This window comes from Staurois parvus, unplaced genomic scaffold (assembly GCF_062004578.1).
Source record: "Staurois parvus isolate SC_StPar_1 unplaced genomic scaffold, SC_StPar_1.0 ptg001005l, whole genome shotgun sequence".
In the NCBI taxonomy this organism is placed as follows: Eukaryota; Metazoa; Chordata; class Amphibia; order Anura; family Ranidae; genus Staurois; species Staurois parvus.
Window position 1 is genome coordinate 554432 of NW_028318801.1, and position 27473 is coordinate 581904.

At 42.2% G+C, this 27473-nt stretch overlaps 1 protein-coding gene across 1 annotated transcript in view; it reads right to left on the reverse strand.

The window, feature by feature from the left end:
- The window catches only part of MSS51 (MSS51 mitochondrial translational activator), a 58457-nt gene that overhangs the window by 4609 nt on the left and 26375 nt on the right, over window positions 1–27473 (reverse strand). The window contains exons 4-6 of the mRNA XM_089657499.1: window positions 26089–26213; window positions 19897–20460; window positions 171–264 (exon numbers count right to left, since the gene is read on the reverse strand). Coding sequence (XP_089513625.1) covers window positions 171–264; window positions 19897–20460; window positions 26089–26213 — 783 coding nt within the window. The remainder of the gene's footprint in view (window positions 1–170; window positions 265–19896; window positions 20461–26088; window positions 26214–27473) is intronic.

Here is a 27473-nt window from a genome sequence, read left to right on the forward strand (position 1 = left end):
AATGCCCATTGCAAGTAAAAAAATATTTTATGAAAAGGAAAAACACTGCAAGTAAGAATTTAAAATGTTTGACTTTCTTTTGCTTTTACCTGACTTTTTTATGTTGGTGACAGGGTCTCTTTAAATGGAACAGGACCACTGCAAATGACATGCCATGGTTGAACACTTACCTGTACATTGTAAACAGACAGGGGATGTTATAATCCCGCAGGAGAAGCAGGGTGGGAAGCCAGCCTTCTGTAAGACCCTGCGAGGCGTGGAATCCTGCAAAATACAGAGACAAGGCAAAAGGGATTTGTGATTATCCCATTAACTCTCCAATGATCCTAGGAGCAGACTTATTTATACAAGTAAAAGTGGAGGAAGGAAAAAATAGTGCCGCTGGTTTAAAGCCTGTGACAAAGTTTCTTGAAAAATTTCCCTTCATGGCTGCCTATGTGACCAGCGCCACCAAGCTCCACCTCCAGGCAGGGGATGAGACTGCAGTCTAGAGTTTGCATGTTCTCCCTGTGCCTGTGTGGGTTTCCTCCGTGGTACTCCGGTTTCCTCCCACACTCCAAAGCCATGCTGGTAGGTTATTTGGATCCTGTCTATATTGTCCCTAGTATGTGTATGTATGCATGTAAGTTAGACCTTAGATTGTAAGCTTCCTGAGGGTTAGGGACTGATGTGAATGTACAATTTATATGTAAAGTGCTGCGTAATTGAAGGTGCTATATAAGTGAATGTAATAATTAATAATAGATTCAAATCTATGTGATACCCTCCTGACATAAATAAAGTAAACAAAATGAAACATACAAATATGTGTGTAATACTCTATTTAGTCTGAGACTCCAATTATACCTGGTCATCACTATTCATCCTGGTGTCACAATCATATATGTGTATATATATATATATATATATATATATATATATATATATATCTTTTTTTTTTTTTATATATATTCTTCAGATTTTTTTTAACATATAAAAAGTCATTTTAACATATATTTTTACATATATTTGTAAATGCATTTCACAAATGCAGATTTTCATATATTTTGTATTAAAAAACACATTTCAACATTCAATATATATATATATATATACGGTATATATATACACACTATTCATCCTGAGACTCCAATTATACCTCCAACTGTCACAATTATATATGTATATATATTCTATATACTGTAATATATATATATATATATATATATATATTCTATATATTACAGTATATATAAAAATATATATATATATATATTACTGTATATGTATATATATATATATATATATATATATATATATATATATATATATAAATATATATATTTTTTTTTTTTGTAATATATTCTTCAGATTTTTTGACGTATAACAAAGTCACTTTAACATATATTTTTACATATATATGTAAATGCAGTCCACAAATGTAGACTTTCATATATTTTGTAATAAAAATGCATTTCAACATACAGTATATATATATTGATTATTGAATATGGCCAAAATTGTAGCATTTCAAATAAATGTCAATATATTTGGGAAGAATATTTTTCAAATATATTTCAAATATATTTTTCTTCCATATGGGTGTATATATGGGGCACAATTCCTCTCAATGAAACCAATGATGGTGTGGTATTCCTCCCACTGATAAAAATGACAGAGCACTATTCCTCCCACTGATACCAATGATGGGGCACTATTCCTCCCACTGATACAATGATGGGGCACTATTCCTCCCACTGATACCAATGATGGGGCACTATTCCTCCCACTGATACCAATGGTGGGGCGCTATTCCTCCCACTGACACCAATGATGGGGCACTATTCCTCCCACTGATACCAATGGTGGGGCGCTATTCCTCCTACTGATACCAATGATGGGGCACTATTCCTCCCACTGATACCAATGATGGGGCACTATTCCTCCCACTGATACCAATGGTGGGGCGCTATTCCTCCCACTGACACCAATGATGGGGCACTATTCCTCCCACTGATACCAATGATGGGGCATTATTCCTCCCACTGATACCAATGATGGGGCACTATTCCTCCCACTGATACCAATGATGAGGCACTATTCTTCCCACTGATACCAATGATGAGGCACTATTCCTCCAACTGACACCAATGATGGGGCACTATTCCTCCCACTGATACCAATGATGGGGCACTATTCCTCCCACTGATACCAATGATGGGGCACTATTCCTCCTACTGATACCAATGATGGGGCACTATTCCTTCCACTGACACCAATGATGGGACACTATTCCTCCCATTGATACCAATGATGGGGCACTATTCCTCCCACTAATACCAATGATGGGGCACTATTCCTCCCACTGATACCAATGATGGGGAACTATTCCTCCCACTGATACCAATGATGGGGCACTATTCCTCCCACTAATACCAATGATGGGACACTATTCCTCCCACTGATACCAATGATGGAGCACTATTCCTCCCACTGACACCAATGATGGGGCACTATTCCTCCCACTGATACAATAATGGAGCACTATCCCTCCCACTGATACCAATGATGGGACACTATTCCTCCCACTGATACCAATGATGGGGCACTATTCCTCCCACTGATACCAATGATGGAGCACTCTTCCTCCCACTGATACCAATGATGGGACACTATTCCTCTCACTGATACCAATGATGGAGCACTATTCCTCTCACTGACACCAATGATGGGGCACTATTCCTCCCACTGATACCAATGATGGGACACTATTCCTCCCACTGATACCAGAGATGGGGCACTATTCCTCCCACTGATACCAATGATGGGACACTATTCCTACCACTGACACCAATGATGGGACACTATTCCTCCCACTGATACCTATGATGGGACACTATTCCTCCCACTGATACCAATGATGGGGCACTATTCCTGTCACTGATACCAATGATGGGGCACTATTCCTCCCACTGATACCAATGATGGGGCACTATTCCTCCCACTGACTCCAATGATGGGGCACTATTCCTCCCACTGATACCAATGATGGGGCACTATTCCTCCCACTGATACCAATGATGGGGCGCTATTCCTCCCACTGATACCAATGATGGGGCACTATTCCTCCCACTGATACCAATGATGGGACACTATTCCTCCCACTGATACCAATGATGGGGTGCTATTCCTTCCACTGATACCAATGGTGGGGCACTATTCCTCCCACTGATACCAATGATAGGACACTATTCCTCCCACTGATACCAATGATGGGGCACTATTCCTCCCACTGATACCAATGATGGGGCACTATTCCTCCCACTGATATCAATGATGGGGCACTATTCCTCCCACTGATACCAATGATGGTGCACTATCCCTCCCACTGATACCAATGATGGTGCACTATCCCTCCCACTGATACCAATGACGGGTCACAATTCCTCCCAAAGAAACCAATGATGGGGCACAAGACCTCCCAATGAAACCAACAATGGGGCCCAATGACAGTAACGATGAGGTGCTATTCCTCCCAGTGATACCAAAGATGTGGCATTGTTTATTCTGCAGAAGTCAGGACTTTTTCTGCTCCCAAGAGTCCGGCCCTCCTTGAGTCTGAAGGACAGTAAACTGGCCCTTAGTTTAGAAGGTCCGGAGGCCCCTGCTTTATGTTATTGAGAATTGGAGATGGGGAGCTGTTTGTAGTCCTAGGGTGAAAACACCCTTTACAGATACAATATGATGAGTGAGCATTGTCACCCTAGGACAGGAAGTGTGCAGGATCACCAGGTGAAAATAAAGGAAACAAAAGCCTGAAAAAGAAAACTAATGCAGACACATCTAAGCTGCAATATATTACACAGTTCTTGGGTTTAAATACGCTTTATTTATTAATTTCTTTATTTTTCTGTTTCTCGTTAATGCCGAATAATAATTTGGTCTCTAAGTCTCTAGAACAAGCAATAAATGCCCAATAAATCGCTGTGAGTCTAAATTTAATCTGCATTTCTAGCTCTCCTCCCAGCATTCCCCACTACCTGTCCATCCTGGGCTTGACCTCACTTAACCACCTGTCTGGTTGGCCCTCTTTATCCCAGGCCCAGATCCATGTTATATGTACAGCTGTCCCCGTGTATCTCCACAAGACTTGCAATGGCGTAGTTGGGAGATTATTCCGGCTCTCTCCTGCTGCTCTGGGGTTTCAGGCTACCGATTTTGGCAGGCAGGGGTCGGATAAAAGGGGCTTCGCAGGAGATTCTCAGATAAACCTCTACAAGGGCCATAAATGCATGGCATTGTTTGGTTCCATCTAAAGATGTAACGATGGAGTCCACAACATTTGTAGCATTGGACTGTAACCCGGCACCTCTGAGCTCATCCTGTCATCGTGTATTCGAAGGCTTAAAGGATAAGTGCACTTACCCTTTTTTACCCCCTTCCCCCGACCCAACATAACCAACCCCCCCCCAATATCCTATATGGAAGAAAAATATATTTGAAATATGTTTTAAAAATATTCTTTCCAAATATATTGCTACAATTTTGACCATATTCAATATTTTTCAAAATATATTTTAATAAATATATATATATATATATATATATATATACTTTATGTTGATATTCGTTTTTATTACAAAGTATATGAAAATATTTTAAAAAATACATTTCAAATATACTGTATGTCTTTATAATACAAATCTACATTTTTGGAATGCATCTACAAATATATGTATAAATATATGTTAAAATGACTTTTTATATATGTTAAAAAAAATGAAGAAAATATTTAACCACTTCCAGTCCGGACACTTCCACCCCCTTCCTGTCCAGGCCAATTTTCAGCTTTCAGCGCTTTCACACTTTGGATGACAATTGCGCGATCATGCAACACTGTACCCGTATGAATTTTCTAGCATTGTTTTGAAACAGATAAAACTTTATTTTGGTGGTATTTATTCACCACTGGGATTTTTTTTTTTTTTTTGCTATATAAATGAAAAAGTCCAAACATTTTGAAAAAAAGTGTTTTTCTTATAAAAGTTTGCAAATAAATAATCTGTTTTCATAAATATTGGCCAAAATCTATTTAGCTATCTTTTTAGTAAAGTAAAAAAAAATTACCCAAACTAGTTTATAACCAACAATTATAATTTTTCACAAACATTTTTTTAAGTTTTTTTTTATATTATTATTTGTTTTTTTTATAACATACTGTCACCCTAGCAGTACAGTGTCACCATAGTGACACTGCACTACTTGTGGTACACTGATTGCTTTTCCATCCATAAAGGCTGTAATAGTAATAATTTCTCCTTCTCTCTGGCTGCATTCTTGCAGCCATTGAGAAATACTGTGAGAGCTGTGATTGGTCACAGTTTGTCACATGGTACAAGGCTGTTGTGGATAGCCTTGTACCATGTGATCTCTGTGATCATTCACAGATTTCACTAGTAGTAAGCAATGATGTCACAAGTGACATCTTGCTTACTACTATTCATGTGATCACTGATTGGCCAATCAGTAATCACATGATCGGGACCTCACACAGAGGTCCTGTACAGCGATCAGTGTTCCTAGGGAACGTGCACAGGCTAAAATGGCGGGCGTCGTTTATGAACGGCAACCCACCCCTGCACTGCTCCTGTCCAGTCGTTTATATAGATGGGCTGGATGGGAAGTGGTTAAAAATGTATATTTTTAAAAAATTTTTCATATATTTTGTAATATATAAAAACACATTTCAACATACAGTATATATATATATATTTATTAAAATATATGTTGAAATATATTGAATACGGCCCAAATTGTTGCATTTCAAATATATGTCAATATATTTGGGAATAATATTTTTAAAATATATTTCAAATATATTTTTCTTCCATGTGGGTAGATGCATACTGATGGGCGCAATTCTGTTATTTACTTACATCCAATGGTGCAAGTCTTCACTGTCCTGGCCACCCCTGTGCATTACCTCCCCATGGATGCCTATGAATTTCGATCAGTGTGTGGCCGTTCCCAGTTGACAGAAGTCGATCGTTTAATCAACTTCTATTAGTGCCCAGTCATACTAGTGCGATTTCATGTGCGATTTACAAATTGAAATCGCACCTGAAATCCGCATGTAATGAATGTTAATGTCAGTGTCTTAATATGTGCTATTTTGCTGCAGCATGATTTTTTTAAAGTAGTTCTGGCATTACCTCTTCTGCAGTTTTGTTGCGATTTCACATACATAGAAAATAATGGAAATTGAACTGCAAATCGCAAGAAATCGTTGAAAATATTCACAAGTAGCAATAAAGTCTTCGGAAATCTCCCCTGAAATCGTGCTGAAAATGCACAAAAATCACACTATTTTAAATGGCAGTGGTGTGACAAGTGACGTAAAGGGACAAGTTGGAAATATTTTGATGATCAGCAGCTCCAGCCACTGATCAGTCTATTCTTACAGTGTCAGGGGCTGCTGTCATAATACTTTGGTGTTGATTTACTAAAACTGGAGAGTGCAAAGTCTGGTGCAGCTCTGCATAGAAACCAATCAGATTCCAGGTTTTACTGGAAACTTAAATGAAGAAGCTGAAGTTAGAAGCTGATTGGATGTACCTCCGCAACATCTCCAAAATACGCCCCTTTTTAACAAATGATACCACAAAGCTCCTAATTCACTCCCTGGTTATCTCTCGCCTCGACTACTGCTACTCCCTCATTGGCTTACCTTTCCATAGGTTATCCCCCTCCAGTCCATCATGAATGCTACTGCCAGACTCATCCACCTTACTAACCATTCAGTGGCTGTTACTGCTCTTTGCCAATCCCTCCACTGGCCTCCATTCAGTGTCCTCCACCCATCTCTGCCAATCCCTCCACTGGCCTCCACTCAGTGTCCTCCACCCCTCTCTGCCAATTCCTCCACTGGCCTCCACTCAGTGTCCTCCACCCCTCTCTGCCAATCCCTCCACTGGCCTCCACTCAGTGTCCTCCATCCCTCTCTGCCAATCCCTCCACTGGCCTCCACTCAGTGTCCTCCACCCCTCTCTGCCAATCCCTCCACTGGCCTCCACTCAGTGTCCTCCATCCCTCTCTGCCAATCCCTCCACTGGCCTCCACTCAGTGTCCTCCACCCCTCTCTGCCAATCCCTCCACTGGCCCCCATTCAGTGTCCTCCACCCCTCTCTGCCAATCCCTCCACTGGCCTCCACTCAGTGTCCTCCATCCCTCTCTGCCAATCCCTCCACTGGCCTCCACTCAGTGTCCTCCACCCCTCTCTGCCAATACCTCCACTGGCCTCCACACAGTGTCCTCCACCCCTCTCTGCCAATTCCTCCACTGGCCTCCATCCAGTGTCCTCCATCCCTCTCTTCCAATCCCTCCACTGGCCTCCACACAGTGTCCTCCACCCCTCTCTGCCAATCCCTCCACTGGCCCCCATTCAGTGTCCTCCACCCCTCTCTGCCAATCCCTCCACTGGCCCCCATTCAGTGTCCTCCACCCCTCTCTGTCAATACCTCCACTGGCCCCCATTCAATGTCCTCCACCCCTCTCTGCCAATACCCCCACTGGCTTCCCATTCAGTGTCCTCCACCCCTCTCTGCCAATCCCTCCACTGGCCCCCATTCAGAGTCCTCCACCCCTCTCTGTCAATACCTCCACTGGCCCCCATTCAGTGTCCTCCACCCCTCTCTGCCAATACCCCCACTGGCTTCCCATTCAGTGTCCTCCACCCCTCTCTGTCAATCCCTCTACTGGCCCCCATTCAGCGTCCTCCATCCCTCTCTGCCAATCCCTACACTGGCTTCCACTCACCCAACGAAAAAAAAATTCAAAATACTAACAACAACTTACAAAGCCATCCACAACTCCCAAGACCTTCTTCTCTCTAGTTCCCGTGTCAGCTCCTCCCTTGCTCACCTCCAGGACTTCTCCTGAGCTTCTCCCATCCTATGGAACTCCCTACCCCAATCTGTGTGGCTATCTCCTAATCTATCCACCTTTAGACAATCCCTGAAAGCCTTTCTCTTTAAAGAAGCCCATCCTGCTTCTATTTAGTAAACTGCCGTTTATTTCCTCCATCAACTCATCTCCCCCACAGCTATTACCTTTTGTATCACTCAACCCTTCCTCCTAGATTGTAAGCTCTGATGAGCCGGGCCCTCTGTTTCCTCTTGTACCAAATTGTATTGTAATTGTAATGTTTGCCTTCATTTTGTAAAGCGCTGCGCAAACTGTTGGCGCTATATAAATCCTGTATAATAATAAAGTAATACCATGCAGAGCTGCACCAGATTTTGCACTCTTCAGTTTCAGGAAATCAACCCCATTGTCCCGGTGGGGGAGAATCCTCCATCCACCTTGTTTGTGTGGATGGAGGAATCCTTTGGCTTGCTGATTGAAAAAGAACTAATGTACTGTATGTGTGCAGCCAGATTTATGCTACTGGATATTTATCTATGGTACTTATATAGCGTCATCAATTTACGCAGCACTTTACATATATATTGTACATTCATATCAGTCTCTAACCCTCAAGGGGCATACAGTCTAAGGTCCCTAACTCACATTCATACATACACATACTAGGGACAATTTAGACAGGAGACAATTAACCTACCAGCATGTCTTTGGAGTTCCCAGAGGAAGCCCACACAGGCAGAACATGCAAACTCCAGGCAGGTGGTGCCATGGTTGGGATTTGAACCAATGACTCTAGTACTGGCAGGCAGAAGTGCTAACCACTTAGCCACTGTGCTGCCATATAAACAGACAGCTCAGGCTGACATAAAGGGAATGGGGCAAAAAGCATAAATGCACTTTGTTGTAAAGTGCACCTATCATTTCCGCTCCATTCACTCATTACAGGTGTGACAGGGCGCAAGCCCTTTTTTCCGCATTCCCGTGCGTCACGATTAAAGCAGTCCAGTTATTTCCATGAGCTGCCCTACGTGAGAGAAACATGCAAAAGAAAAAAATCGCACCAAAATGAATGCTACCGTGGTACTATGGGGTTAAAGAAGAATAAAAAAGTGAGCGCTCTAAGGGTAGCAGCTAAAGCACTAAAGGTAACCAATATAAAAACCTCCTCAAAACTTGATATAAATGAATAAGTGCAGCGCTAATAGTAGTAAATATATTAGTCCATACATATAAAAATATGCCAAGTGAAGTAATCCAAAAGTGACAGTCTGTGCAGGTCTAGGTGAGAAATAACAACAAGATCCAGTGTCGGTGCTCCAAAACAGTGTGGTAGAAATACGCACTCACCAGATGCGTAATGTAAATACGCATTAGATAAATCAGTAGAGGCCCCCTTTAGGAGTCGGATATGATCCTGGCCAAGGATAATCCTCCCTCTGAGGCAAAGGTGGTGGTGTCGGAGCTCACAGGAGATAAGAGATCCAGTCAACTAGAGGTCCCTTTAAGGGATGGATGGGTGTAGATGCCTGTATGCCAGGAACTCCCTTCTCTAGATAATGCAGTGGGCTGGATCAGGTGGGCTCTATAAATGAATTGCTCCGCATGCATGCTCCGCATAAAAAGTGCCCATAGTGTAGTAGGTAAAATCAATGTGTTTACTAATTAATCGAATTTGCAAATTCATAAATTAATTAGAGTAATTGATAGTATGCAGCTAATGAAGAATGGACTAACTGTCCAGAAAGCAAGATGGCCGCCGGGTCTCCACGTGGCTCCGGTGGTGTGACGTCACAGCGTATTGGCTCCTCCTAATGCGTTTCATGCGAACACACTTCTTCGGAAGTGGATACCAATACTGCCATGACGTTCGTTCATTGTATTTATAGACAAAGCGGCGCGTGCGCATTACACCAGCACCATTTTGTCGAACAGCAAAATATAGTATATGCGCGCACGCATGTGCGGTGCCATTTTGCCACGAGTTTTGAAAGGCATGATAAATATAAGAACAAAGTAAGTAACGAGGACTAATTGTAGGTGCATTAACCTCCCTAGCATTCTGATTATGTCCATATTTCTGTGCTCAAAACGGTACATTTTTTTTGTATGGAAATATGTATTTTTTTTATTGTAGGCCTGTAATATTTAGGAATAACTCACTGAAATCTGTCTGAACAAGAGTCTGGTAAACATCCCGGGTATGATAAAACTTGAAACACAAAATCATAAATTATAATATAATAAATAATCATAAAAAATAATAATATAATAATAATAAATTTAATTCAATAATATAATCAAACCAAAAACAATGAAATGTGAAATAGAGCGCCAAGTTCGCACATCGCTGAGCAAAGTCGCAGAATCGTTTTCAGTGTCTGATGACGAATTTCCCCCACAAATCATTATCACTCAATTCTGCAAGTGGTTCTGATTTACTATCGCTGTTCTCTAGCCGGTCTAAAACCGCTTTTGACCTAAAGGGACGCTTTTTGGACGCCATGGACGTTTCTCAGTTTCCAGGCAGAAAGAACAGTAAAAATGCAGGCAGGGCGCCGGACAAAGCACTCGGGACAAAATGTATGTGAAATGGTTTGATACAGGAATGTTATACTATGAGATTTTAGTGAATGTCACTTTTTGTCATTTTCAAATTTCCCGCCAGTTCCGTCCCCCATATGTCCCGACGTCGCAGGGAACGGAACCCAGATGACAGATGCTGGCATCAGCCGGAGGACATTGCCGGGGACACTGCAGGAGGGACATCGCGGGAGCGCAGGACAAGGTAAGAGAAGAACAGATCCCAGAGCAGCGCCGCATGGTAAGCCCGAGTGTAGCTTAGGGTTACCGCTTGTGGTGCTGAAACTTTACCCCGAGCTACACTCAGGAATACCGTCAGGGGAGTTAATATAATGAAATGACTAAAACACAGTAGCCTGATTAGTCCTAGGTGGCAACCAAAGGCATGATGCGCAGAATACTTAACCTCCCTAGCGGTCTAATTATTTCCGATTTTTGGTGCTGAAAGCGGTAGCATTATTTTGCATGGAAATATGTAGTTTTTTTATTGTAGGCCTGTAATTTTTAGGAATAACTCCCTGAAATCTGTCCGAACAAGAGTCTAGTAAACATCCCGGGTATGATAAAACTTGAAACACGAAATCATAAATTATAATTTAATAAATAATCATAAAAAATAATAATATAATAATAAATTTAATTCAATAATATAATCAAACCAAAAACACTGAACTTTGAAATATAGCGCCAAGATCGCACATCGCTGAGCAAAGTCGCAGAATCGTTTTCAGTGTCTGATGAGGAATTTCCCCCACGAATCATTATCACTCAATTCTGCAAGTGGCTCTGATTTACTATCGCTGTTCTCTAGATGGTCTAAAACTGCTTTTAACCTAAAGGGACGCTTTTTGGACGCCATGGACGTTTCTCAGTTTCCAGGCAGAAAGAACAGTAAAAATGCAGGCAGGGCGCCGGACAAAGCACTCGGGACAAAATGTATGTGAAATGGTTTGATACAGGAATGTTATACTATGTGATTTTAGGGAATTTAGTGAATGTCTCTTTTTGTCATTTTCAAATTTCCCGCCAGTTCCATCCCCCGTACATCCCGACGTCGCAGGGAACGGAACCCGGAAGACAGATGCCGGCATCAGCCGGAGGACATTGCCGGGGACACTGCAGGAGGACATCGCGGGAGCGCAGGACAAGGTAAGAGAAGAACAGATCCCGGAGCAGCGCCGCATGGTAAGCCCGAGTGTAGCTCGAGGTTACCGCTTGTGGTGCTGAAACTTTACCCTGAGCTACACTGGGGAATACCGACAGGGAGGGTAATATAATGAAATGACTAAAACACAGTAGCCTGATTAGTCGTAGGTGGCAATCAAAGGCATGATACGCAGAATACTTAAGTGACTAAAAAATGGATAATATAAAAATACCAAAGGCATGATGTGCAAAATACTAATTGGCCCTGGCTTCTGATGGTTTCGGGGAGCCATCCCCAAATGTAAATATTGTAAAAAAAAAACAACCCCAAAATTAAAAAATCTTACCTTGGTCCCAGATTTCAGCACTTCCTGGGAGGCTTAGCTGATGTGAAAGCTGCAGTGTGCCGGAGCACATTCTCGCAGGATTTCACGTGGTCAGCTTGCCTGGGAGGCAGGAACACCAAGGAACACACAAAGGAAGCAATACAAAGACAACATGATTATTTTTAACACAAGTACATGGCACAACAGACACATATCAGGAATATGAAATGTTGGGGACATTTGCAAAAAATGTGCCCTCACTTCCTGTTGTGTCTGGGTAAGTGAAGGGTAATCTCACCAATGCAGCACAGACAGAAAAGAAAATCTTAACAGAGGTTTCAAGCATTGTCTACCATATCCAAAACAAAAAAAATGGCTTTAGATATATTTTTGAGGCTTTGTTCACACCTGTGCGTTGTGATCATAAAATCGCATTCTTTCCCACAAAGCTCACAAAACTGCAAAGGTGCGGCAGTGCCATTCATTCTTGACGCATCTTGCTAACGCATGTGCATTCACTCATGCCAAAACACATAGAGGTTGATTTACTAAAGGCAAATAGACTGTGCACTTTGCTAGTGCAGTTGCTCCAGAGCTTAGTAGATGAGGTAAAGCTTCACTTTACAAAGAATACCCAATCACATGCAGGGAAAATTAAAAAAAACACATTTTTTGCTTGCACGTGATTGGATGATGGAAGTCTGCAAAGCCCTGCAGCAACTGCTCTTGCAGAGTGCAACTACACTTTGCAAAGTGCACAGTCTACAGTATTTTCTTTTAGTAAATCAACCCCATAGTACCTTGATATAAATGAATAAGTGCAGCACTAATAGTAGTAAATATATTAGTTCATACATATAAAAATATGCCAAACGAAGCAATCCAAAAGTGACAGTCTGTGCAGCTCTAGGTGAGAAAAAACAACAAGATCCAGTGTCGATGCTCCAAAACAGTGTGGTAGAAATACGCACTCACCAGATGCGTAATGTAAATACGCATTAAATAAATCAGTAGAAGTCCCCTTTAGGAGTCGGATATGATCCTGGCCAAGGATAATCCTCCCTCTGAGGCAAAGGTGTCGGAGCTCACAGGAGATAAGAGATCCAGTCAACCAGAGGTCCCTTTAAGGGATGGATGGGTGTAGATGCCTGATGCACTTCTTCAGAGGTGGATACCAATACTGCCATGACGTTCGTTCATTGTATTTATAGACAAAACGGCATGTGCGCATTACGCCAGCGCCATTTTGTCGAAGAGCAGAATATAGTATATGCGCGGCGCCATTTTGCCGTGGGTTTTGAAAGGGATGATAAATATAAGAACAAAGTAAGTAACGAGGACTAATTGTAGGTGCATTAATATAATGAAATGACTAAAACACAGTAGCCTGATTAGTCCTAGGTGGCAACCAAAGGCATGATACGCAGAATATTTAAGTGAATAAACAACGGATAATATAAAAATACCAAAGGCATGATGCGCAAAATACTACAGTGGATACAAATATCAAACGGTCCAACCAAGAGGTGGCGACATATCCGATACATGATCTTACAATAGGTGATCAATGAGAAATGTTAAAGTAAATGATATGATCATCAGAATCGCAATCTTGTAATTCCTACACCGTTCACCTGATTTGGATGTAAATACCCTCAAATTAAAGCTGACAGTCTGCAGTTAAAGCACATCTTGTTCATTTCATTTCAAATCCATTGTGGTGGTGTATAGAGCCAAAAATGTTAGAATTGTGTCGATGTCCCAATATTTATGGACCTGACTGTATAAGCGTTCCCTCAAGGCCATTATTAAGGCAGGTTATGAGAAGAATATCATTAAAAAGAAAGAGAACGAATTCTTGTGTCCTAAAGCACCTAAATTACCTGTCCTTTATATACTACCTAAAACCATAAAGACCCTGTTAAGCCCCCTGGCAGACCCATTGTTAATGGGATAAATTCACTATGTTCTAAAATCGGTGAATACATCGACCACTTCTTGCAACCTCTAGTAATACAAACCTCATCATACCTAAGGGACACGAAATAGGTACTGAATGTCATTAAAGACATTGTCACAACACCTACTACATTCTTTGTTACAGTCAATGTAGCGGCGCTATACAGTAATATTGATCACATTGAAGGCATGCGGGCAGCAGATTTTTACCTGAAACATGAGAGTTCATTACCACCATTACAAATACATTTTATACTAGATCTACTAAATTTTGCGATGCGTAAAAACTACTTTTGTTTTGAGGATAAGTATATTTTACAAACCAAAGGCATAGCAATGGGAGCTAAATTTGCTCCCAGCCTTGCGAACCTCTGTATGTCCTTTTGGAAAGAGGACATTATTTATGCTAGGGAGTGGCCTGAGTTAATGCTATACAAACGCTACATAGATGATAAAAACAAAAAAACAGAGTAAGTGAGCGCTTGAATAGATAAACAGCAGCTGTACACCAAAAAAGGCACCATATACAACCTTCAGAGATGTAGATATACAAAAGGAGGGGGAGGTGCAGCGCTATACAAACTAACAGACAATAATAAAATCCAGAATCAAATTCATATAATATACAGTGACTGTGTGCTAATAAAATAAAGCCACTGGATGGTGGCTATAAAGTGAAAGAAGTGCAAAATAAATAAAAGAGTCCAATGAAGGGGTGCTCTTAAGATCCAAGATGATCCTCAGACGTCCAATAATTGGAACCGCAAGGTGATAAGTAATGTAAAGATTGCACACTCACCAGATACGCAATCTTTATGCGCATTTGTATATAGTATCACTGGACCTCTGGTGTCATCAGACTGGTCTGGTCAGATCTGGTCAGCATGACTTTCGCTGCCTGGCACTCGGATAGATGCGGCTGCTCTGTAGATCTGGCTGGTTTTAACCAGAACTCCTCTACTGCCACGTCCAGCAACCTCTCCGAACTCCGTCCGGAAGGAGTTCGGAGAGGTTGCTGGACGTGGCAGTAGAGGAGTTCTGGTGAAAACCAGCCAGATGTACAGAGCAGCCGCATCTATCCGAGTGCCAGGCAGCGAAAGTCATGCTGACCAGATCTGACCAGATCAGTCTGATGACACCAGAGGTCCAGTGATACTATATACAAATATACAAATGCGCATAAAGATTGCGTATCTGGTGAGTGCGCAATCTTTACATTACTTATCACCTTGCGGTTCCAATTATTGGACGTCTGAGGATCATCTCGGATCTTAAGAGCACCCCTTCATTGGACTCTTTTATTTATTTTGCACTTCTTTCACTTTATAGCCACCATCCAGTGGCTTTATTTTATTAGCACACAGTCACTGTATATTATATGAATTTGATTCTGGATTTTATTATTGTCTGTTAGTTTGTATAGCGCTGCACCTCCCGCTACATAGATGATGTCGTCCTATTATGGAATGGTGACGAACAATCGCTCAAAAATTTTTTTGGGACACTATATAATAATAGTATTAACATCAGCCTTTCTTATAACTATAGTGTTACGGAAATTAATTTCCTCGACCTCACCCTGATGAACCTTAAATGAAGAGTAGCTACTAAATCATATTTTAAACTGACCGACCGTAACAGTTAGATCCCGGTGGACAGCTGCCACCACCCGAGTTGGTTGGCTAATTCCTAAAGGCCAATTCCTTAGGATTAGGAGGAACTGTATGGACCTAGTGAGCTATCACTTACAGGCCTCAATACTCAAGCACAGATTCCTTGAAAAGGGTTACGACAATGAGGTTTTGGATAACACCCTCAAACTGGTGGCAGGAATGAATAGGGATGAACTATTGGATAATAGAATCAAACCAGTGAAAAATATGGTGTGCCCTTTCATTACCACTTTTTCCACTCAACATAGGGCCGTACGCCACATCATTAAAAAGAACTGGTCAATATTAAAAGCAGATCCAGTGCTATCAGGAATTTTACCAGATAGGCCTGCGGTCATTTTTCGTAAGACCACATCACTTAGGGATAGAATATCACCTAACCTTGTTAACCCCCCCACCAGATCCCCTATGCTCTTCAATCTTAAGGGTTTTTTCCCTTGTAATAAGTGCATCATATATAGATGTAATGACGAGAGGAAAAAGAAGGTCACCTCATACACGTCCCACCACTCAGGAATATCATATAACATAGATAGGTTTATTTGCTGTAATAGTCGGTATGTTGTTTATTTACTTGAGTGCCCTTGCTCTAAACATTATGTGGAACGTACTACCAGAAGGTTAAGAGACCGCGTGCGAGAGCATGTTTACAATATCAAGAGAGGTTACAAAGAGCACTCGTTATCCATGCATTACAGACGGTACCACAATAGAGACCCCTTCACTCTTACATTTGTGGGCATTGACGTAATCACCCCACACTCGAGGGGCATGCATAAGACAAGAGCGATCTCCTAATTGGAGACCAAACTCATCTTTGAATTGGGTACTCTCTATCCTGCTGGACATAATGTTGAAGTAGACGTGAACTGTTCATAGATAATAGTTAGCACTCGTTATATGGTCTATGTATTACTTATCTCATTTATAACTTTTTACTCTATATATCTATATACATTTTTTTCATTTTTCATTTTATTTGTTTTATTATTCAGTATGTCATATTAACCTTTTATATGGGTATTATTTTTAGGTACTTCCCATTTTAATATTCGTATTGTATTGTTTATTACCTTATGACATTCGGTTTTATCTTTGATCTTACCTTTTTGTCATGGTTTTTGTTTTTATTTTTCTTAACGTATATATTGCTTGTATTTTATTATCTTATATACGTCTTTTTGGATTTTTTTGATACATTACTATTCTTAATGTGCATACCTATTAACTTTTTATGGGTGCGTTAATATTTTATTATTTCATTAATTTTTTTATATCTATGCCTAATTTTTAGCATATTAATAATATTTATCGTTTACTTTAACATTTCTCATTGATCACCTATTGTAAGATCATGTATCGGATATGTCGCCACCTCTTGGTTGGACCGTTTGATATTTGTATCCACTGTAGTATTTTGCGCATCATGCCTTTGGTATTTTTATATTATCCATTGTTTATTCACTTAAATATTCTGCGTATCATGCCTTTGGTTGCCACCTAGGACTAATCAGGCTACTGTGTTTTAGTCATTTCATTATATTAATGCACCTACAATTAGTCCTCGTTACTTACTTTGTTCTTATATTTATCATCCCTTTCAAAACCCACGGCAAAATGGCGCCGCGCATATAATATATTCCGCTCTTTGACAAAATGGCGCTGGCGTAATGCGCACATGCCGCTTTGTCTATAAATACAATGAACGAAGGTCATGGCAGTATTGGTATCCACCTCTGAAGAAGTGCATCAGGCATCTACACCCATCCACCCCTTAAAGGGACCTCTGTTGACTGGATCTCTTATCTCCTGTGAGCTCCGACAGCACCACCTTTGCCTCAGAGGGAGGATTATCCTTGGCCAGGATCATATCCGACTCCTAAAGGGGACCTCTACTGATTTATTTAATGCGTATTTACATTACGCATCTGGTGAGTGCGTATTTCTACCACACTGTTTTGGAGCATCGACACTGGATCTTGTTGTTATTTCTCACCTAGAGCTGCACAGACTGTCACTTTTGGATTGCTTCGTTTGGCATATTTTTATATGTATGAACTAATATATTTAATACTATTAGTGCTGCACTTATTCATTTATATCAAGGTTCTATGGGGTTGATTTACTAAAAGAAAATACTGTAGAATGTGCACTTTGCAAAGTGTAGTTGCACTCTGCAAGAGCGGTTGCTGCAGGGCTTTGCAGACTTCCATCATCCAATCACGTGCAAGCAAAAAATGTGTTTTTTTTAATTTTCCCTGCATGTGATTGGGTATTCTTTGTAAAGTGAAGCTTTACCTCATCTACTAAGCTCTGGAGCAACTGCACTTGCAAAGTGCACAGTCTATTTGCCTTTAGTAAATCAACCTCTATGTGTTTTGGCATGAGTGAATGCACATGCGTTAGCGAGATGCGTCAAGAATGAATGGCACTGCCGCACGTTTGCAGTTTTGTGAGCTTTGTGGGAAAGCATGCGATTTTATGATCACAATGCACAGGTGTGAACAAAGCCTCAAAAATATATCTAAAGCCATTTTTTTTGTTTTGGATATGGTAGACAATGCTTGAAACCTCTGTTAAGATTTTCTTTTCTGTCTGTGCTGCATTGGTGAGATTACCCTTCACTTACCCAGACACAACAGGAAGTGAGGGCACATTTTTTGCAAATTGCCCCAACATTTCATATTCCTGATATGTGTCTGTTGTGCCATGTACTTGTGTTAAAAATAATCATGTTGTCTTTGTATTGCTTCCTTTGTGTGTTCCTTGGTGTTCCTGCCTCCCAGGCAAGCTGACCACGTGAAATCCTGCGAGAATGTGCTCCGGCACACTGCAGCTTTCACATCAGCTAAGCCTCCCAGGAAGTGCTGAAATCTGGGACCAAGGTAAGATTTTTTAATTTTGGGGTTGTTTTTTTTTTTTACATTTACATTTGGGGATGGCTCCCCGAAACCATCAGAAGCCAGGGCCAATGCCGTTTTTTTTTTTTGGGGATGGGTCCTCTAGGTTAAATTTGCTTTAGGCAAGAATGTCCTTTCTAGAAGTTATATAGGTGACGGGAGTCACTTTGGGTGGGGGGCCCATGGAACCCAGCTCACTTTGGAGAGGTGGGGAGACCCCCGTCTCAGCTCCCCATATCCCTCTTATGTGTAAATCACCCTGTGCCTGTAAGGAGTACAGGGTGATCTGTCCTAATATTGGGTGGGCTTTGTCTCAGACTGTGTAGACATGTCTAGGAGATAGGTGGGGTGGGGGTTGTCGATTGTTTAATGTTATGTGGTTGCATCCCATTGTTCTATTGTTTGTCTGGCTTGGGAGCAAACTATTATGGGATGTATGTGTATTAGCTTAGTGAGGGGGTGTCTCCAGCAGCCCTCCCTCCTGATGGGACTGTCTGCTGGTGTGAAGTTTGAATACCTGTGTGTTTCTTGTTACTAAATGTAGATTGCCCCACCCAGTGTCATTATGCAGGGAGGGGGGACTGTCCCCTGAGTGTATATATCTTGTATCTGTGTTCAAATAAAGTAGTCTACCTTCTGGTTTACTTCAAGACTGGTGTTGTCTGGATCTTGGGGTAGCAATAGCCAGATTCACTGGTCTTGTGTTCCAGAGCCTGAGAAGCAGCTTCTTGACAGAGATACCCAGTCGTGAGCAGGGGCGGACTGACCATTTGGAAACTCGGGCACTGCCCGAGGGCCCGGGGTCAGTAGGGGGCCCCATGAGATGCCCCTGGTACCTTTTTCATAGGCTTTTTTGAGTTTGGGCAAGGACACAGGGGCCCCATGATCCCCTATTGCCCTGGGGCCCCATGAGTTGTCAGTCCGCCCCTGGTCATGAGTGTCTGGGGTCCGTTACAATATAGGCTTCTGGTTAAAACTGAAATCTTTTGGGGTTTTTTTTTAAGGGAAAATAGTCCATGTTCGTACCAGTGTCACTTGCTATATATAGTATCTGTCTCAGGATCTTTATTCTGTGTGTTACTGCCATTTATATTAAGTAACAAATCTAAAAACGAGGAACTTTAAAGAAAGCTGGAAATAATCTGACCCCCAAGTATGATAGTTTCCCTTTAATATGTATATACTGTAGCTATTCATAGAGTATATATAGACCCTACCCTTTTGCCAGAAGTTAAATGTATAGCTCTACAGGATGCTGCCTTGTCACCTGCTCTGGCAGAATATTTTACAACTACAGAAGCTATGGATTGCAGTTCTGTTCTGAGGATTCCAAATTCCACACATCCTGATTAGTGGTAGATCAAGTATCACGATGCACAGATTACAGAGAAAGCAACATGAGATAAATACCTGGATGGAAGCCCACCACGAGATCAGGCCTCGCTGCTCGTTGGTTCTCCACCAGCGTCTCCCAGAAGACATGATATAGGGCTTTGTAACCGCTCAGGTAGACTTTTCCACGTGGGCCATAAGCTGTCAGTGGAAGTCTCATCACTGGGCCATTGACCACTTCTGGGCCGACCATAACCACCTCTAGACCCTGGTTCCCTGGAAACATCTTGGCAAGCTCATCGTAGTCTGTTTCCCGGATATTCAAAGTCTCAATATGAGAGGCGCCAACCACATGTACAGTGATTGGACCGGTGAAGGGATCGATGCGGAAGGCATTCATAGCAAAACCGATAGTCAATGGCCTTGTGAAAAAGTCAGTGGTCAGGCGTTTTATGGACTCTCGCAGTTCGGCGTTCTCAGGTTTTGGCTTTCCACAATTGGACCAGAGGATGCCTATGTAACGTCCTGCCATGATGTTGGCTATCTTCTCCTCAAGGTTCTCCTGTATGGAGAACCAGTCATCCCAGGTCTTCACATCAGAAATGGACGTGGTCCAAGGGGAGGTGGTGAAAGGAATATCGCCTACAAAAACATACAGTATGATTCAAGGATTGTTAAAGAGCAAACAGAGTTTTAACTGCCTCCCCTTTGGTTTGTCCCCACTGTATTGTACCCCCTGGATGGAGATCTCCCCAACCTTGACCACTGCAGCAAAAAGCAGACCTTTGTTTTTAGGGTGATCTACTTGTGTCAGTGGCACAAGCAAATTCTCAAATAATATTTCAAATATTTCTGTGTGCTGTTCAATATTTCTGCAGGAGAATATTTTGGAGAATTAACTTGGGTTGGTGACCATGACAACATCACAGAAAAGAAAAGGCAAACTGATTTATTTTTATCACCGTTGTAAATCTTCCAAATAATTTTTTTTCACTTAAAAAAGAGGGGGTATGCAGCTTCTATTAAAAAGATGTTTCTTGAAGGCCAGCTCCAGCAAAAATGATATTTTAGTCTGGAGTGAGTATTGTGTTAAGTCACGTGGTGGCTTCCTTATTTTCTTGTACCCATGAGGTTTCCTGTAGCCAGTGCTAAAACAAGGTCATCTAGTGCCCAGGGGTGAAGAAGTCAATCTATGCCAACCCCCTTTTCCTGATGTGGGTGCCACCGATCATCTTCTGCAGCTGGGACCTATGATAAGAACATACCCCAATTCACAACACCACTTCAGATCCTCACCTCCTGTCATTCATGGGCGATCCGAGTGCAAGTTCCTGTAGCCCATCTCCGTTCAACAATTAAAGATGTAAGAAGATAAGAGTCGCACTCAAGTATTGGCTCATCCTGATTAGTGGTGTATTTAGGTTTCATGCTGCCCTAGGCAACACAAAAATTGGCTTCCCCTCACGGAGAGACCTTGACACCGACCAACACCTCCTTCCCCCACGAAGAGAGCCTGACTTTGACCAACAACACCCCAGCCCCCCACCCACCCGAGAGAGCCTTCCACTACCACCGCCGCCCATACACTGGCAACCCTGGGAAGAGATAAGACACTCCCATTCACAGCTCTGGACATCCCCGGGAACAAGAGTCTTGCTCTGCATACACTATCAAGCAACCTGTAACCTCTCTCAGATCCCACCTGGTCCCCGTGCTGCGTGTGTCCCTTCTTCCATACCTTCTTTCAGGGGGCAGCGCTGCCCACCTGAAAAATGCTGCTGCCCCCTTAAAAAATGCCGCCCTAGGCAAATGCCTTGTTTACCTTGTGGTAAATACACCCCTGATCCTGATATTTTATTCTGTTGTCATCAAAACAACTGCATACATGATATCTTCACCAAAAAAAAACCCGAAACATTCTCAAGGAACGTTACCAATGTGGGCTTGCTTACAAGGATAGGGTAGGTCTACTTACCTGAAGGAAGTGTGTTTTTTCTGGGTGAAGACATGTATGTTGTTGTTTTGTTGACAACAGAATAAGATACAAGGACTAGTTAATACTAGAGCGTGACTCTTATCTTCCTCCTGCATGGAGAACCAGTCACCCCAGGTGTTCACATTGGAAATGGACATTGTCCAAGGGGAGGTGGTGAAAGAAATATCTCCTACAAGAAACATATAGTATGCTCCAGGAATTGTTAAAGAGCAAACAGAGTTTGAACCACCTCGCCCATGGTTTGGCACTATTGTATTGCACCCCCTGGATGGAGTTCTACCCAACCTTGACCACCTCAGCAAAAGGCAGACCGTTGCTTTTAAGATGATCTACTTATGTCATTAGCACTGCATCATGCATACACTTCACCACTGTGGGTTGCTCACAAGGATAGGGTAGGTCTACCTACCTTAAGGACGTGTGGTTTTCCTGGGTGAAGCCATCATGTATATACTTCACCACTGTGGGCTGCTTACAAGGATAGGGTAGGTCTACCTACTTGAAGGAAGTGTGGTTTTTCTGGATGAAGACATCATGTATGCACCTCACTACTGTGGGCTGCTTACAAGGATAGGGTACGTCTACCTACATGAAAGAAGTGTGGTTTTTCTGGGTAAAGAGATCATGTATGCACTTCACCACTGTGGGCTGCTCACAAGGATAGGATAGGTCTACCTATCTGAAGGAAGTGTGGTTTTTCTGGGTGAAGACATCATGTATGTACTTCACTACTGTGGGCTGCTTACAAGGATAGGGTAGGTCTACCTACCTGAAGGATGTGTGTTTTTTCTGGGTGAAGACATCATGCATGTACTTCACCACTGTGGGCTGCTTACAAGAATAGGGTAGGTCTACCTACCTGAAGGACGTGTGGTTTGCCTGGGTGAAGACATCATGTATGTACTTCACCACTGTGGGCTGCTTACAAGGATAGGGTAGGTCTACCTACCTGAAGGAAGTGTGTTTTTTCTGAATGAAGACATCATGTATGTACTTCACTACTGTGGGCTGCTTACAAGGATAGGGTAGGTCTACCTACCTGAAGGAAGTGTGTTTTTTCTGAATGAAGACATCATGTATGTACTTCACTACTGTAGGCTGCTTACAAGGATAGGGTAGGTCTACCTACCTGAAGGAAGTGTGGTTTTTCTGAATGAAGACATCATGTATGTACTTCACTACTGTGGGCTGCTTAAAAGGATAGGGTAGGTCTACCTACCTGAAGAATGTGTGGTGTTTGTGGGTGAAGACATCATGTATGTACTTCACCACTGTGGGCTGCTTACAAGGATAGGGTAGGTCTACCTGTGCTTGTTCTGGGTGAAGACCTAAGTTCTCCACTGGTGCAGACAATGGACCTCACCAGAGACATCACTGGATGGAAGATGAAAGAATGGAAGGGGCGAGCATGGGCTCTCAAGTCAGCTGAATACGGGCTGCTGCCTCACGGCACCCCCAACACATGAAAACACTAAAACTGCGGCATCCCCCCTCCCAGTCACAGCCCTGCATGTATCAGTTTGCACAATAGGCTATAATGAAGATGTCACCCTCACTTAGCTGTATTCCCCAACGATATGTTAAGATACATTAGGAAATCCATTAAAAGATGGCCTTTCATCATTTGTTTTGCAATAGCTGAGGAAGATGATGAGAACAGGGAATGTTGTGGGTGTATAGCTGGCCATACACGTGTAAATTTTCAGACAAGAATATTCGTATGAAAAGTTATAAGAAAATTCTTTGAACATTCGGTGAATGGACTAATGTCCAAAAATTGTCTTTTGCTTTTAACATTCGAGTTTAAAATGAATTTCATTTCTGAACGATAACCACATACACTGGCCAAAAATTAGTTTGATCGATGAAAGTTTTCCTTCCTTCCCCTTCAAATGTTCCCATCACTGCAGTCGAAAACTAACATCGATTTGACCCCCACTAACGATTAGAAAATCAAGCGAATATTCTTGAAAGCAAAATTCTTGAATGAAAATCTATATGTGTATGGCCAGCTTAACTAACTGCTGGATTAACTGGGAGATCTAAGATGCCAGCAACCCATTTCTCTTGCCAGCAAAAGCTGACACATCACTTTTGGGTGGATATCTTTTTGGGTGGTATGTCAGAGACACAACTACAGATATACCTCGGTTTATGAACGCCCCGGTTAACAAAATTTTCAGTTTATGAATAAAAATCCATTGAAAAGAATGCCTCGGTTTACAAATTGTTCCCGCAATACGAAAGGATTAATTGGTTTTCAATGCATTTACAAATTTTTCTTTAATCATGTCCCTGTACAGTAATTATGCCTTTAAAGTGCACTTTATAAAGAGTTTTGAACAGATAAAGACTTTTTTTTACTTTTTTCTGACCTCCGAAACAGAATAATTGGTTTTCAATGCATTTACATATTTTTCTTTAATCATTTCCCTGTACAGTATTTATGTCTTTAAAGTCCACTTTATAAAGCGTTTTGAACAGATAAAACATTTTTTGACCTTCTTCTGACCTCCGGAACGGATTAATTGGTTTTCAATGCATTTATGATTTTTTTTTTATCATGTCCCTGTACAGTATTTATGCCTTTAAAGTGCACTTTATAAAGAGTTTTGACCAAAAACAAAGAATTTTTTAAACTTTTTGCTGAACTCCGGAACAAATTAATTGGTTTTCAATGCACTCCAATGGGAAACAGCATTTCGGTTTACGAATTTCTCGCTATACGAAAAGTCCCGCAGAACGCATTAAATTCGTAAACCGAGGTACTCCTGTACTAATTTAACTCTCTTGTATGTGCTTTATATAGCCTAATACATCATCGCATATTCAGCAAAAGGTACAAGATACGCACGGCAAGTGCCAAAGTTCACTGCCCTAGGGTCCATGTGTGATACCCCTCCCCCCCCCCATCAACTGGAGGAGTTTGTCAGTTGAGTCATTTATATTACGAATGTGGTGGGTTGTACATCTTTCAACAGCTGTAGTCCCATAACAAGCAAGGAACTTGTAAAAGGTTCTGGCTCAGTCAGATGCAATCATGGTGACCAACCTTTATTCCTTAACTGCAGCAACGGAAAGGTTACCGAATTGCTTTGCTGTCTGGCTAAGCTGCGTAAATCTAAGGACTGGCCAGATAGAATTACAAATCCTTTGGCAGATAAAATAACTCCCATTTATGTATTTCAGTGGAGTGTTTAGCAGTTTGCCTGCAGTTCTTCTTTAACCACTTAAGGACCGCCCTATAACAGATATACTGCTACAGGGCGGCACCTCTGCACATAATCACATATATATACGTGATTTTGCACTTCCAGGGTAGGGGGCACGTGTGCCCTACACGGGTCGCCATTCACCGGGTTCCGGACCGTAATTACCTGCTGGAGCCCGGTGATTACCGAGCATCTCCGACGGGGAGGAAGATTGTTTTGTTTACAAACAATCTTCCTCCCTGTCAACTCAAGCACACTGCTCGGGATGGCTGTGCACAGTGCAGCCATCCCGATCAGTGTGCTTACAGTGAAGCACACACCCCCCACCCCCATAGTAAAACACACACAGTTAACCCTTTGATCGCCCCTCACATTAACCCCTTCCTGTCCAGTGCCACTAGTACAGTGTCAATGCTTTTTTTTTTTGCACTGATCACTGTATTGGTGTCACTGAAGATGTCAGTGACACCAAGTTCGCCCCCCCCTGTGTCGGAATGTCCGCCGCAGTCCCACTAAAAGTCGCTGATCGCTGCCATTACTAGTAGAAAAAAAAAAAGTCCTAGTATCTATACCGCCATTTGTAGACGCTACAACTTTCACGTAAACCAATTAATTTACACGTATTAGGATTTTTTTTTAGCAAAGACATGGAGCAGACTGGACATGTTTAATAGCAAATGGTCCAAAATTTAGGTTTTTTCTCAAAATTGGCGGATTTTTTTTTGCTTATAGCGCAAAAAATAAAAAACACATTGGCAATCAAATACTACCGAAAGAAAGCTCAATTCGTGGGAAAAAAAGGATGTAAATTTCATTTGGGTGCAGCGCTGCATGATCGCGTAATTGTCAGTTAAAGTAACGCAACGCCGTATAGCAAAAAATGGCCTGGTGAGGAAGGGGGGGGGAATCCTCAAGAGGGTAAGTGGTTAAGTCATCTGTATTTGAACATCGCCATGTAGTCATAACCATTTCTGCTGCAGCCCTTCTTCCATTTCTGTTCTCCTTTACTGACCTGGCACTTCATTTCCCAACTTCCCCGATCAGGAGAAAACTCACACATACCTGTGAAGATCAGCCACTCCACCAGTCTGTCAATGGCAGCCAGTTTCAGTTTCCTGCAGAACTTCTTGTGCATAGGCCAGTTCTCCCTGTGACACTCCGAGCTGCAATAGTATACGTTCTGACACCTGCGAGGACGCACACAGGTATAGCTACTGATATTTACAAATCACTTCAACTGACATTTCAACTGACATTCTGCTTCTGATGTATATAATGTGAACCTGTGATAACAAAATGATGGGAACGTCCATTGCGTTGCGGAGCATTGAGTTTAGATTTCAGTGGCTCATGTGCACTGCTCTCTGCTCTCTACAATGCGCTCTGCTCTCTGCTCTCTACAATGCGCTCTGCTCTCTACAATACGCTCTGCTCTCTGCTCTCTACAATGCGCTCTGCTCTCTACAATGCGCTCTGCTCTCTGCTCTCTACAATGCACTCTGCTCTCTACAATGCGCTCTGCTCTCTGCTCTCTACAATGCGCTCTGCTCTCTGCTCTCTACAATGCGCTCTGCTCTCTGCTCTCTACAATGTGCTTTGCTCTTTGCTCTCTACAATGCGCTCTGCTCTCTACAATGCACTCTGCTCTCTACAATGCACTCTGCTCTCTGCTCTCTACAATGCGCTCTGCTCTCTACAATGCGCTCTGCTCTCTACAATGCGCTCTGCTCTCTGCTCTCTACAATGCGCTCTGCTCTCTACAATGCGCTCTGCTCTCTACAATGCGCTCTGCTCTCTACAATGCACTCTGCTCTCTACAATGCGCTCTGCTCTCTACAATGCGCTCTGCTCTCTGCTCTCTACAATGCGCTCTGCTCTCTACAATGCGCTTTGCTCTCTGCTCTCTACAATGCGCTCTGCTCTCTGCTCTCTACAATGCCCTCTGCTCTCTACAATGCCCTCTGCTCTCTACAATGCCCTCTGCTCTGCTCTGTACAATGTGCTCTGCTCTCTATAATGTGCTCTGCTCTCTAAAATGTGCTCTGCTCTCTACAATGCGCTCTGCTCTCTACAATGCGCTCTGCTTTCTGCTCTCTACAATACGCTCTGCTCTCTACAATGCGCTCTGCTCTCTACAATGCGCTCTGCTCTCTATAATGCACTCTGCTCTCTATAATGCTCTCTGCACTCTGCTCTCTACAATGCGCTCTGCTCTCTACAATGCACTCTGCTCTCTATAATGCTCTCTGCTCTCTACAATGCTCTCTGCTCTCTACAATGCGCTCTGCTCTCTACAATGTGCTCTGCTCTCTACAATGCTCTCTGCTCTCTACAATGCGCTCTGCTCTCTACAATGCCCTCTGCTCTCTACAATGCCCTCTGCTCTGCTCTGTACAATGTGCTCTGCTCTCTATAATGTGCTCTGCTCTCTAAAATGTGCTCTGCTC